The sequence below is a fragment of the Pelophylax lessonae genome (genome assembly GCF_965119305.1).
Source record: "Pelophylax lessonae genome assembly, chromosome: 1".
Lineage (NCBI taxonomy): Eukaryota > Metazoa > Chordata > Amphibia > Anura > Ranidae > Pelophylax > Pelophylax lessonae.
The window spans coordinates 363,459,971-363,473,240 of NC_138768.1; the positions used below are offsets into that span (position 1 = coordinate 363,459,971).

The 13,270-nt window shown below is 44.8% G+C and overlaps 1 protein-coding gene across 2 annotated transcripts in view; it reads left to right on the top strand.

Annotated features, from left to right (window-relative positions):
- The first annotated feature begins 11,853 nt into the window (after nucleotides 1-11,853).
- CARNMT1 (carnosine N-methyltransferase 1) overlaps nucleotides 11,854-13,270 on the top strand; it is a 66,770-nt gene continuing 65,353 nt past the window's right edge. Inside the window, exon 1 of one of the 2 annotated variants that reach the window (XM_082260597.1) lies at nucleotides 11,854-12,189. In XM_082260597.1, the coding sequence (XP_082116723.1) occupies nucleotides 11,969-12,189 (221 nt within the window). In that variant the 5' untranslated portion in view covers nucleotides 11,854-11,968. The remainder of the gene's footprint in view (nucleotides 12,190-13,270) is intronic. The other variant, XM_082260598.1, reaches the window with a different exon arrangement.

Genomic DNA, 13,270 nt, shown 5'->3' on the forward strand with positions numbered 1-13,270 from the left:
TTAGCTGGACTGCGACATTGCGGCGGACAGATCGGACCCCTAACTGACATTTTTTACACTTTTGGGAGGACCAGTGACATTACTACAGTAATCAGTGCTAAAAATATGCACTGTTGCTGTAATAATGACACTGTCAGGGAAGGGTTAACACCAGGGGTAATCAAAGGGTTAAATGTGAGCCTAAGGGGTGTTTTCTAACTGTATGGGGGAGAGACTTGTCAAATGACCACAGAGACCTGTGATCCTAAATAGAAGGATCAAAGGCGTTCTGTGATCATTCCAGAGAGAAGAACGGTCTGCTGTGTTTACAACATCTGACCGTCCTTCTCTCTCAGCGGGTAGCGATCGCGTCCCGCCGGCCCTGTGGATTGGCATCTCCGCTGTCTAGTGGGGGCCCCAGGAGTGTGCGCTTAGCCCCAGGAGCTCTCCCACGAACCGATGTACCCATACATCAGTTTGCGCAGCCGAGCCAGCCTGCCGCAGTAATTCGGCGATAGGTGGTCGGGAAGTGGTTAACCACTTGCCAACTGCCCGCTGCAGTTTTACTACGGCAAGCTGGCTCGGCTGCGCGAAGCAGGAAGGGGTGTGGCCTTGACAGGAAGGGGTGGGTCGTAGTTAAATTAGGGGGTGCACAAATTTAGTCCGGCCTAGGACAGCACAAAACCTAAATACACCACTGGATACTGTATCCAAAAAAAAAGAATGCCCTTTTTATCCTACAAACAGAGCTTTGGGTGGTATTTGATCACCACTGCTTTTTTTATTTTTTGTGCTGTTAACAAAAAACGACCGACAAATTTAAAAAAAAAAAAAGAAAATACATTTTACTTTCTGCTATAAAATAGATTGAATAAAAGATTTAAAAAAAAATATTTTCTTCATAAATTTGAGGCCAATATGTATTCTGCTACATGTTTTCAGTTAAAAAAAATCCCAATAAGCATATATTGATTAGTTTGCACAAAAGTTATAGCGTCTACAAACTATGGGATATTAATTTTTTATTTTTACTATTAATGGCAGCAATCAGCTACTTATAGTGGAACTGCGATATTGTGGGGGATGTTCTGACACAAACTGACACTTTTGACACTTTGTTGGAACCAATGACACTAATACAGTGATCAGTGCTAAAAATATTCACTGTCACTGTACTTATGACACTGGCTGGGAAGGGGCTAAACATCAGGGGCAATTAAAGGGTTAGCCTAGCCTGTGTTTATTTGAACTGTGTGAGGTGCTTTTACTAGGGAAAGAGATAGATTTTATTCCTTGCTTTGCAGGAACACAAATTCCATCCCTTCCCTGTCTTGTTTACATTGGCAGATGGCAGTTCTATGTCTCTGCCTGCCGATCGGCGGGTGCCAGGTGACATCGAGTACCCAGCACCTGCCAATCGGCTCCTGCTGTGTGTAATAACAGGGGGAGCAAGCCGCTGGTCGCATGCATTAGAGCCCCCTAGCCTGAAGTGCGGGATCATGTACTGAATGTATACGTGATCCTGCACACAGCTGCCGCCCTGTAGGAGTAATACTGCTATAGGGCGGTCAGCAAGTGGTTAAGCAAAGCATCAAGGCCGTGGCAAAAATACAACCCTGTCTGTCTGCCTTTGTTTAAAGCAGAACTATTCTCTACATTTAAAAACTGTGAACATTCAGGCTCTTTATTGCAGAAGTGACACGCAATGTGTCTCCTGTAATAAAATAAATGAATGTGCTTTCTCGCAGTCTTCCTTTGAATGTACGCTGTGATGTGCTGTGCATATGCAACTTAGTTTACATTCTGGCACAGATCCTGCATGGCAGGAGTGACATCATCCTGTGCAAGTCAATGAAGACAGCCACATCCTGACACCTGGAAGAGGTTGGATGGAAGATGCCAATGCCTCCACGGTACTTCATGGATGTAAGTATTGTGGACTTTAGTTCCTTTTTAAGCCATACATGCCAACTGTCTTGAATTTGCAGGCCAGGAGCAACATCATCCCATGCCAGCCAATGAAGACAGCTGGAAGAGGTTGGGTAGAAGATGCCTGCATGGCACCTCAGAGAGGTAGGTATTGTGAACTTTAGTTTCTTTTTAACCACTTAAGCCCCGGAGGATTTGGCTGCTCAAAGACCAGGGCCTATTTTGCGATTCGGCACTGCGTGACTCTAACAGACAATTGCGCGGTTGTGCGACGCTGTACCCAAATGAAATCGACATCCTTTTTTTCCCACAAACAGGGCTTTCTTTTGGTGGTATTTGATCACCTGTGCAATGTTTATTTTTTGCACTGTTAACAAAAAAAAAGCGTCAATTAAAAAAAAAAAACAATATTTTTCACATTTTTTTATATGAAATTCCCCCAAAAAAATGTAAAAATCAAAATTTTTTAACATTTTAGGCCAATTTGTTTTCTGCTACATGCTGTATGTTTGGTAAAAAAAAAATCCCAATAAGCGTATTTTTATTGGTTTGCGCAAAGGTTATTGCGTTTACTAACTAAGGGAAAGATTTATGTAATATTTATTTTTTATTTTTTTTAACTAGTAATGGCGGTGATCTGTGTTTTTTTTTTTTTGCGGGACTGCGACATTGCGGCGGACAGATCGGACCACTGACTAACATTTTTGACACTTTTGGGGGTACCAGTGACATTACTACAGTAATCAGTGCTATACATATGCACTGTTACTGTAAAAATGACACTGGCAGGGAAGGGCTTAACTTTATTAGTGATCAAGGGGTTAAGTGTGTCCTTAGGGACGTGATTCTAACTGTCAAGGGGCGTGGCTTGTGATGTAACCACAGAGACACACGATCCTACATAGCAGGATCATATGATCTCTGCAGTTACACCAGGGAGAATGACAGGCTACTTTGTTTACATCAGCCGCCTGCCTTTCTCCCTCTCCAGCAAAAGATCGCGAGTGGCTGGCGGACATCGGAGCCACCGGTCACTCGCGCGGGGATGGCCGTGAACGAGCGGGGGCTGGAGTGCGCCTCCAGCGGCGCGCGCTCGCCCCTTATAGGCTCCTGGGCGAGTGACATAGTACTACGTCACTTTGCCCAGTAGGGGCTGACTGCCGCAGTAAATATACTGTGGGCGGTCGGCAAGTGGTTAAGGCATGCTTGCCAACTATCCCGGATTTACAGGGACAGTCACACTTTTTACTAAGCTATCCCGCTTTAGCCGTGTCCAGGGCCGAGGGGATTGCAGCAGCATATCATTGGGCTAAATCTACAACCCAGAATGAAATCTCCCCGCTTTACTTTCCCCTGGCAGTTTCTGGCACTCTGTATTGACTCAGGAAGAACCCCCATTTTACTGTATGTAAAGCACTGTGAAAATTGTAGGGGCTTTATACACTCACTGGCCACTTTATTACATACACTTGTTCAATTGCTTGGTAACACAAATTACTAATCAGCCAATCTCATGGCAGCAACTCAATGCATTTAGGCATCTAGATGTGGTGAAGATGACTTGCTGAAGTTCAAACCGAGGATCAGAATGGGAAGAAAGGGGATTTAAGTGACTTTGAACGTGGCATGGTTGTTGGTGCCAGACGGCTGGTCTGAGTATTGCAAAAACTGCTGATCTACTGGGATTTTTATGCAAAACTATCTCTAGGGTTTACAGAGAATGGTCCAGAGGAGAATAGGCAGACTGGTTTGAGATGGTAGAAAGCCAAAAGTAACTCAAATGACCACTCTGTACAACCAAGGTATGCAGAATACCATCTCTGAACGCACAACACATCGAACCTTGAAGCAGACGGGCTAGAGCAGAAGAAGACCACACCGGGTGCTACTCCTGTGAGCTAAGATCTGGAAACTGAGGCTACAATTCACACAGGCCCATTAAACAAATCAATAAATGCTCAATAAATGCTGTTGACTAAAGACAAGAGTGAACTTATGGTGAATAATATGGGGAATACCAATTATCCCATTCAGGAATGTGCAAAAGTCCCAAAGTGAACAAATCAAAGTCCAATGGTAAATGGTGCAATAGATCCAAAACTATCTGACTAAAATCCAATGGTGCTGAATATTATGAATGTGATGAGTGATAGGTGGGCTGGTAATGAAGAAAACTAGGGTGATCCAACTTAGGTGACAGTTTCCCACCACCTAACCAGTTTGCTTCTAAAGCCCCGTACACACGATCAGATTATCGAATGATCTGTCGTCCGTTTTTGTGGCATGCTAGTCTGATGTGGAAAGTGAAGAGATTATTTTCATATGAATTTTCCCATACGACAGAATTCTACTTCAGAAGTGATGTCATGTGTTGGATTGCTTTGTATGTGTTCTTTCGTCTCTGAGCATGCCTAGTCTTGCTCTTAAGATTTTTTTCTGTCGAAATCTGTACTAATGAGGCGAAAATTGGACGTTGTATTACGGACAACAAAAATCTTATAGCCTGCACATCAGGATTTTGTCAGCCGAAAAGTCGGAGTCGGCTGTCGAAAGCACCATACTAACAATTCGAAAATCGGCAGATCTGTCGTCGGAAGAATTTTCCCTACAGATTTTCTTATCGTGTGTACGGGCCTTTACCAGAAATTATAATATAAAGGGCATGTAGAAGGCAGAAAACAATCCAGGGAGAGCCTCTGTGACAAACCAAGTTGAAAGTGATGAATCCCACACCAATATACAAAGGGGCTTCTTACCAGATCCCAAATATATGAGGCTTGTGGTATATCATCCAGTCTCTCTTAGGCAATAGGTAATGTACAGAGGAAGGTATCCTGGCGCTCACGCTCGGTTCAATGTCCAATTTTCACATCTATTTTTAAAGTCCAAAAAGAGCTCCTCTCAGATTCCCTTCTGAGTCTCAGACCAGAACCTGGTCAACAGCATTTATTGAACATTTATTGATTTGTTTAAAAGGTATGTTTTATATCACATCCACCTGTTTCAGACGATACACGTTTAGCGTACCAGACTTTTTTCATTTATTTTTATATTCCATCATTTGGATCTTTGGTTGCAGCTCACATACACATATCAGCGCACTTTCTCACATTTAAAATTCACACAGGCCCACCAAAATTGGACAATAGAAGTTTGGAAAAGCTTTGCCTGGTCTGATGAGTCTCGATTTCAGTTGCGACATTCAGATGGTAGAGAGTTGTGAATAGAGAGTACAGAATTTGGCGTAAACAACATGAAATCATGGATCCATCCTGCCTTGTATCAATGGTTCAGGCTGGTGGTGTAATTATGTGGGGGGTATTTTCTTGGCACACGTTGGGCCCCTTAGTTTCAATTAAGCATTAAACGCCACGGCCTACCTGAGTATTTTTGCTGACCAAGTCCCTTTATGACTGCATTGTTCCCATCTTCTGATGGCTACTTCCAGCAGGATAATGCTCCATTTCACAAAGCTCAAATCATCTCAAACTGGTTTCTTGAACATGACAATGAGTTCACTGTACTCCAATGGCCTCAACAGTCACCAGCCAACAAATTTGCAGCAACTGCATGGCACCATCATGTCAATATGTACTAAAATCTCGGAGGAATGTTTCCAACACCTTGTTGAATCTATGCCAAGAAGAATTAAGGCAGTTCTGACGGCAAAAGGTTGTCCAACCCGGTACTAGCAAGGTGTACCTAACAAAGTGGCTGGTGAGTGTATATGCCTGTTACAAATAAATCATTTGATTAACCTCTTCCCATCAGCTGTATGCTTATATACAGCCCTATTTAACCACTTTACCACCGGAGGATTTTCCTGCTAAAAGACCAGGGGGTTTTTTGCGATTTTTTACTCAGTGACTTTAACGGACAATTGTACGGTCGTGCGACGCTGTACCTAAACGAATTTCACGTCCTTTTTTTCCCACAAACAGAGCTTTCTTTTGGTGGTATTTGATCACCTGTGCGATTTTTTGATCACGCGCTATAAACAAAAAAAGAGCGTAATTTTTGCAAAAATAACAATATTTTTCACTTTTTTTTATATGAAATTCCCCCCAAAAAAAAATGTAAAAATCAAAATTTTTTAACATTTTCGGCCAATTTGTTTTACGCTACCTATGTTTGGTAAAAAAAATCGCAAAAAGCGTATTTTGATTGGTTTGCGCAAAAGTTGTCGCGTTTACTAACAAAGGGAAAGATTTTTGTCATTTTTGGTGTTTTTTTTTTTAACGAGTAATGGCGGCGATCTGCGATTTTTTTTTTGCGGGACTGCGACATTGCGGCGGACAGATCGGACCCTTGACTGACATTTTTGACACTTTTGGGGGTACCAGTGACATTACTGCAGTAATCAGTGATATATATATGCACTGTTACTGCAAAAATGACACTGGCAGGGAAGGGGTTAACAGTATTGGACAGGGAGGGGTTAAGTGTGTCCTAGGGGCGTGCTTCTAACTGTAGTGGGACATTGCTATTGGTGTAAAAACAAAGATCAACGGTTCTACATAGTAGAACCATCTGATCTTCATTTTTACACAGGGAGAACAGACAGGCGGCTTGTTTACAGAAGCCGCTCTGTCTTTCTCCCGCTGTACCGGCGATCGTAGTGTGACCGGCGGACATCGGGTCCGCCAGCCACACTCCCGCACTCCTCCGTGAACGAGCCTCGGCGGGCGCGCGCCTCGGCGGGCGCGCGCTCGCCCGCTATTGGCTCTAGAAGGAGTGACAGGCGAGTGACGTAGATCTACATCACTCTGCCTGGCCGGGGCCGACTGCCGCAGTAAATATACTGTGCGCAGTCGGCAAGTGGTTAAACACATTACTGCGCTGAGAATGCGCTCTCTGCACATACCCGGCACAGTAACCATCGGGTGCATACTTGCGATCGGGAGCTTTCTGATCACCTGGCGACTGCCAATCATAGCGGTCACATGATTGGAATGCCTGCCTCTGCCTCCTGACATTCAGAACTTCCGAAAAAACCAGGAGGCGGCGGCGGAAAGAGGTTAACGATATGCTTCTTGTAGAATTTTAGAATAAATGCTTCACTCCTAATTAAAGTACATTCTCTGCCTACAAAGTCTTTCTGGACAAACAGCAAAAAAAGGTGTCCTTGGAAACTTTGTTGAAATGTTGGAAACTATGTTAACCACTTGCCTACTGGGCACTTTTACCCCCATCTGCCCAGGCCAAATTTCAACCTTCAGCACTGTCACACTTTGAATGACAATTGCGTGGCCATGCAACACTGTACCCATATGAAATGTTTATCATTTGTTTCACACAAATAGAGCTTTCCTTCGGTGGTATTTATTCACCACTGGGGTAATTTATTTTTGCTGAAAAACAAAAAAAAGAAGAAATTTTGAAAAAAACAAACAGTTTTCACAGTTTGCTATAAAATTTTGCAAACAGGTCATTTTTCTCCTTCATTGATGTGCGCTGATGCAGCTGCACTAATGGGCACTGATAAGCTGCACTAACAGGCATTGAAAAGGTGGCATTGATGGGCACTGATAAGGTGGTACTGAGGAGGTGGCACTGGTGGGCGCTGATAGGTGGCACTGATGGTTATGGATAGGCAGCACTGATAGGTGACACTAATGATAAGGCACTGATGGGCACTGATTGAAAGCACTGATGGGCATTGATAGGTGGCACTGGTTAGAACTTAGCAGCACTGGTGGGCACTGATTAGCAGCACTGGTGGGCAAATGTTGGGACCGATGTCTCTTTTACAGAAGCTGATTATCAGCTTCATTCCATTCTCCTCACGCAGTCATGGATAACCGGCTTTTGTTTACATCGTGTGATCAGCTGTCATTGGCTGATAGCTGATCAAGTGGTAAAGGGCCTTGATTGGTTTTTTACCCCAATCTGTGATCAGATGAGTCTGAAGGATTCGGTGACCACAGGGGGTGCGCGGGCAGCGCGAGCATGGGAAGACGTCCATTGACACCGTCCCAGCATTTAAAGCCCGCATTGTAGCCGTCGTTCGGCTATAGTGTGGGCAGGAACAGGTTAAAGTATAACTAAAAGCAAGACTATTTTTTGGGTTTGGATAGAGTGGAGAGGGATTAGAACACCATTCAGTTTTTATTGCAGTCTGTGCCCCTATTAGGGAGTTTTTCTCTCTCCATTTGTTCTGTTTACCATTATCATTAAAAGTGAAAGTAAAAGAAAATCCCAGATATTGGGTTGTCCCCAGAAAAGTAATAAAAGGGAAATCTTCCTATGGGGACACGAGATCTGGGGGCCCCCAAGAAATTCTCTTAAAGCGGAGTTCCACCCTAAAATGATACTTACCTCCATCTTCTTGCTCCGGGTCACCTGAAAAACAAATGGATAATCGCAATTGTATTTTTTATTTTTTACTTACTTTGTTTAGAAGAAAATATACTTACCTTACTTCCTCTTCCTCCCCTCGGCGGCCACGGCGATTCATCACTTCCTGGCTTGCAATGATTCCTGGGAGCTGAACGTCATCGCTCCCAGGAATCAATGTGCCTGCACCGGCCCCGACGTCAGTTCCGGTGCAGGCGCCGTCATACATTGCTAAACAGCTTCTGGGCATGCCCAGAAGCTGTGCAGGGATGACGCTGCGGCACCGGAAGTGACGGTGGGGCCGGTGCAGTGCATCGTGGGACCGAAGAAGACGGAAGAGGACACAGAAGAGGATCGCGCTGGCTTCAAGCTGCCCACACCTTAGATGGCAGCGCTGGAGAATACTTTTTCAAGGTAAGTATTTGTCCTAAAATTTAAGTGCAACCCGGGACAGATCAGAGGCTAGCCATTGTGGAATGTACTAGCCCTGACTGTCCCGGGGGTATTTTTATTAAAAAAAACTTTCACTGGGTGGAACTCCGCTTTAATTTGCAGGGATTTCCTGTGTGGTGCTATGGGACACGAAGTGAAGGGAAACAGATTGTGAAAAAAAATCTGACAGGGGTTATAACCCTTCCTTGCTCTATTCAAAATGGAAAAAAAAAAAAAAATAATAACTTTTGCCTACAGTTCTACTTTAAGGGCCCATCCATACCTGCCTGTACACTAAACCAATGGGGGTCAGTGTACGGGCAGCAGTCTGTTTTGGGCTGCAGTGTTGTGTGTGTTATACCGCACCATATAGTGCCCTTTTTTTTTTCCAGGAACTTTATTTCTAAGTGATACTTCATTCATGAAACCACACAGCACAGAGGTGCAGTATGCAGTGCCATGCAGCATGGTGCGATATTATGCATTTTATCACAGTACACTGCACCACACCTCAGGCTGCATTGAAGTGAGAGTAATCATTTTCTATGTGCCCTAGTGGTGGCGGGCGCTCTTCCATGTGTGGGAAAATGCCACTCACTGCTGTAGTATGAATGAGCCCTAATGGTGGACGGTAGGTTTGCCACCTCATCCCTTTAAACCCCAACACATATCAGTTACACAGGTTCTGAGGCTAATTTAATGCACCAAGTGAGTTGAATTACCATACTAACCACTTGCCAACCACCTTCCACAGATATACTGTGTCAGGCTGGCTCGGCTGCGTGAACTGCTGTATAGGTACGTCGATTCGTGGGAGCGGTCCTGGGGGTGCGAATGCACATGCCCCGATTGGGCAGTGGGGAAGCCAATCCATGGGCCCAGCGGCCGCAATTGCCGCCGGACACCTGCGATCGATCCCCATGAAGAGAGAACAGCGACCTGCTGTTGTAAACAAAGCAGATCGTTGTTCTCTCAGGAATCAGCATAGAGCTCCTGTGATCCTCCTATTTTGGAACACCGGTCTCTGTATTGATTCCACAAGCCCATCCCCCTCACAGTTAGAAAACAACCCTCTAGGCTCACACTTAATCCTTTGAGTGCCCCTGGGTTAACCCCTTCCCTGCCAGTGCCATTAGTACAATAATAGTGCATATGTATAGCACTGATTACTGTAGTAATGTCACTGGTCCCCACAAAAGTGTAAAAAATGTCAGTTAGGGATCTGATCTGTCCGCCGCAATGTCACAGTCCCGCTAAAAATCGATGATCGCCGCCATTCCGCCATTACTAGTAAAAAAAAAAAAAAAAGAATTACATAAATCTTTCCTCTAGTTTGTAGACGCAATAACTTTTGTGCAAACCAATCAAAAAACGCTTATTGGGATTTTTTTTTTTTATCAGGGAAAAGCGCGAACGCAGTCCCCCACTGCCACACATTATGCCGTAGAGTTTCCTGCATTTGGGGAAATCGCAGGGGTCAGTACAACCGGAGTGGAATGACAGAGCCACCTTCATGATCATGGCATCTCCCCTGCCAGGTATTGGGTTCTTTTTTTGCCAAAAATATGTAGCAGAATACAAATTGGGCTAAAATGATGAAACAATTAGATTTTTACATTTTTTTTTTTATTGGGAATGTTATATAGAAGAAAGTAAAAAATATAGGTTTTTTTCAGAATTGTTGCTATTTTTTTGTTTATAGTGCAAAAAATAAAATTTGCAGGGGTGATCAAATACCACCAAAAGAAAGCTCTTTGTGGGAAAAAAAAGGAAATTTATTTTGGGTGCAGCGTCGCACGACCGCACAATTGTCCCTTAACCACTTTACCGCTGCTCACTGAGCTGCTACTGCGGCAAAGTGGTTCGTTATCGTCTGGCGACGTAGACCTACGTCGCCAGACACTCCCCTTTCTCTGTGCCGCCGGAGGCTCGCACCCGCTGTATTCAGTTACAGCGGGAGTCGGGCAAGGGGAGGAGCGGCGGTAATCACCGCCGCTCTTCCCCGATCGTCGGGGAATCGAGTGTGGAAATCCGCCCGCTTGTGTAAACAAAGCGGGCGGATCCCTAAGTGACAGACAGTGACAGATTGCAGGATTCAGCATAGCTGAACCTGCGATCTGTCCCTGTGTCACTCAGTCACCTCCCCCACACACGTTAGTAAGCACCAGGCATACATTAACCCCTCCCTCTCCAATAAAATTAACCCCTTCCCTGCCAGTGTCATTTTTACAGTAACAGTGCATATACTGTATATAGTAATGTCACTGGTACCCCAAAAAGTGTCAAAAATGTCAGTTAAGGGTCCGATCTGTCCGCCGCAATGTCGCAGTCCCGCAAAAAAAAAATCGCAGATCGCCGCCATTACTCGTTAAAAAAAACCCACCAAAAATGACAGAAATCTTTCCCTTAGTTAGTAAACGCAATAACTTTTGCGCAAACCAATCAATATATGCTTATTGCGATTTTTTTTACCGAAAATATGTAGCAGAAAACAAATTGGCCTAAAATGATAAAAAATTTTGATTTTTACATTTTTTGGGAGGAATTTCATATAAAAAAATGTGAAAAATATTGTTATTTTTTCAAAATTGTCGCTCTTTTTTTGTATATAGCGCAAAAAGTAAAAATCGCACAGGTGATCAAATACCACCAAAAGAAAGCTCTGTTTGTGGGGAAAGAAGGACGTAAATTTTGTTTGGGTACGAAGTTGCATGACCGCGCAATTGTCAGTTAAAGTCGCACAGTGCTGAATCGCAAAAAGTGGCCCAGACGTAAGACAGCAAAATCTTCCAGTGGTTAAAGTAATACAGTGCCGAAACGCAAGAAATGGCCTGGTCATTAAGGGGGTAAATAAAACCTTCCGGTCCAGGAGTGGCTAATCAGTCACAGAACCTGTTTAATTATTTTGTGTTCTGGTTTAAAGGGATGAGGTGGCATCCTTATTGGACAGTACAATTGTGGTATAATTGCCTGTTTTTCATGTCCCCTAATTGTAAGTGTACACTGAAACAGAGAGATCTTCTCTGACTTCCTGTCCTGGCATGTATGTACAGAACTGAGGAAGAAAGGGACAGCTGGGAACTCATTGTAAGCATCCAGAGAAGGGCATTGCCAGGACTCAAGATGTCACCTAATGGGTTTTGTAATGTTGCTCAGAATTGACGTCACATCCGGAGCCCTGTAGCACGGATACTATACAACGTGCTGTAATGTTGTATGTATTGTCCGGTGAATGAGTTGAAGCTGGTCCGGTACACCGGCCCGCAGCTGTCTGATCACCGAGGGGGGAGATATGATAGCATGCAGCCGGGGCCGGCGGCGGAGAAGAGACGAAGAGCTGGAGGGGAGTGAGGAAAGCCCTGGGCTCCAGGCAGAGAGACGGCCGGGGGATGAGCAGGAGGTCGAGGAGCTGGAGATCAGTGTGTACACCAAGAGGAGGCAGAGTCCGGAGGAGGAGGAGAGGCTGGAGAAGGAGCACTTCTGGAAGATCATTAACGCCTTCTCCTGGTATAGGTGATGAGTCCTTGGACTGCCCCCATCTCTCTTTATATACTGTTCATGGCTTCCACACCCTGCCACTATGATTGTGTATATATGTTCTAATACATCATAATATAATACAAGTAATACCCTACTGCTCTGGTCACCAGTGTCATCCAATACCTCCCATTCTGATTACACATCCCCTGCAGGATGCTGTGGTTTCTCCCGCATACCCCCACTCTACTATAAGACACAGGGGTCAGCGGGAGAAACCACAGCAGGCTGCAGGGGAAACCACATCTGTCAGGTAGCTTTTCAAGAGGGCGGCATTTCTGCAGATGTTGCACGAGAAAGTAATACAGCAAATATAAACCTCTGCTATATTTTTTTTTTTCTTACCAATAATGTGCCAGTATGCACAGCATATTAGCAAGTTATGGCAGCCTAAGTCCCCTTTCACACACTACGTCCGTCAGACGGAGTCCGTTTTTCTCAGCGGGGGATCGATCCGCTGATCCCCTGCTGAGCAGGAGGATGACAGCTGTGTCTCTGTGTGTCCGGAGACACAGCTGTCAGTTCCCTATGCATCTCTATGGGGGAAATCGGATGGGAACGGACCGTCTGTCCGATCCGATCCGCTGGACGGATGGAAAATAGGGTTTCCATCCGTCCAGATTTGACGGATTGGATGGCAGTGGACATGTCTCCGCTGACATCCGATGCCCCATAGAGATGCATGGGGGGACCGTTCAGATCCGCCAAAAAAACTGACAGGCGGATCTGAACGGTCCGCCTGTGTGAAAGAGCCCTTAGGCTTCGTTCACACAGGGCAATTACATGCCTGTGATATGCATGGCTGTGTTTTACTGGCAAGGGAATGTACAGGTGTTGTAGCCATTCCTTTACCGGCAGTCCCATCGATGTCTGTTGGTGACGCAGCGGTTGGGACCAGGGCCTTTGCACTCAAGCATGAGGGTAGGGGGCGCTTACATCTTCTCTTTTTTTTTTTTTTTTTTTCCAAAAAAATATTTGATCACTTTTATTGCTATCACAAGGAATGTAAACATCAGACAGCAATAGGCAGTGACAGGTACTTTTGACATCTAGACCC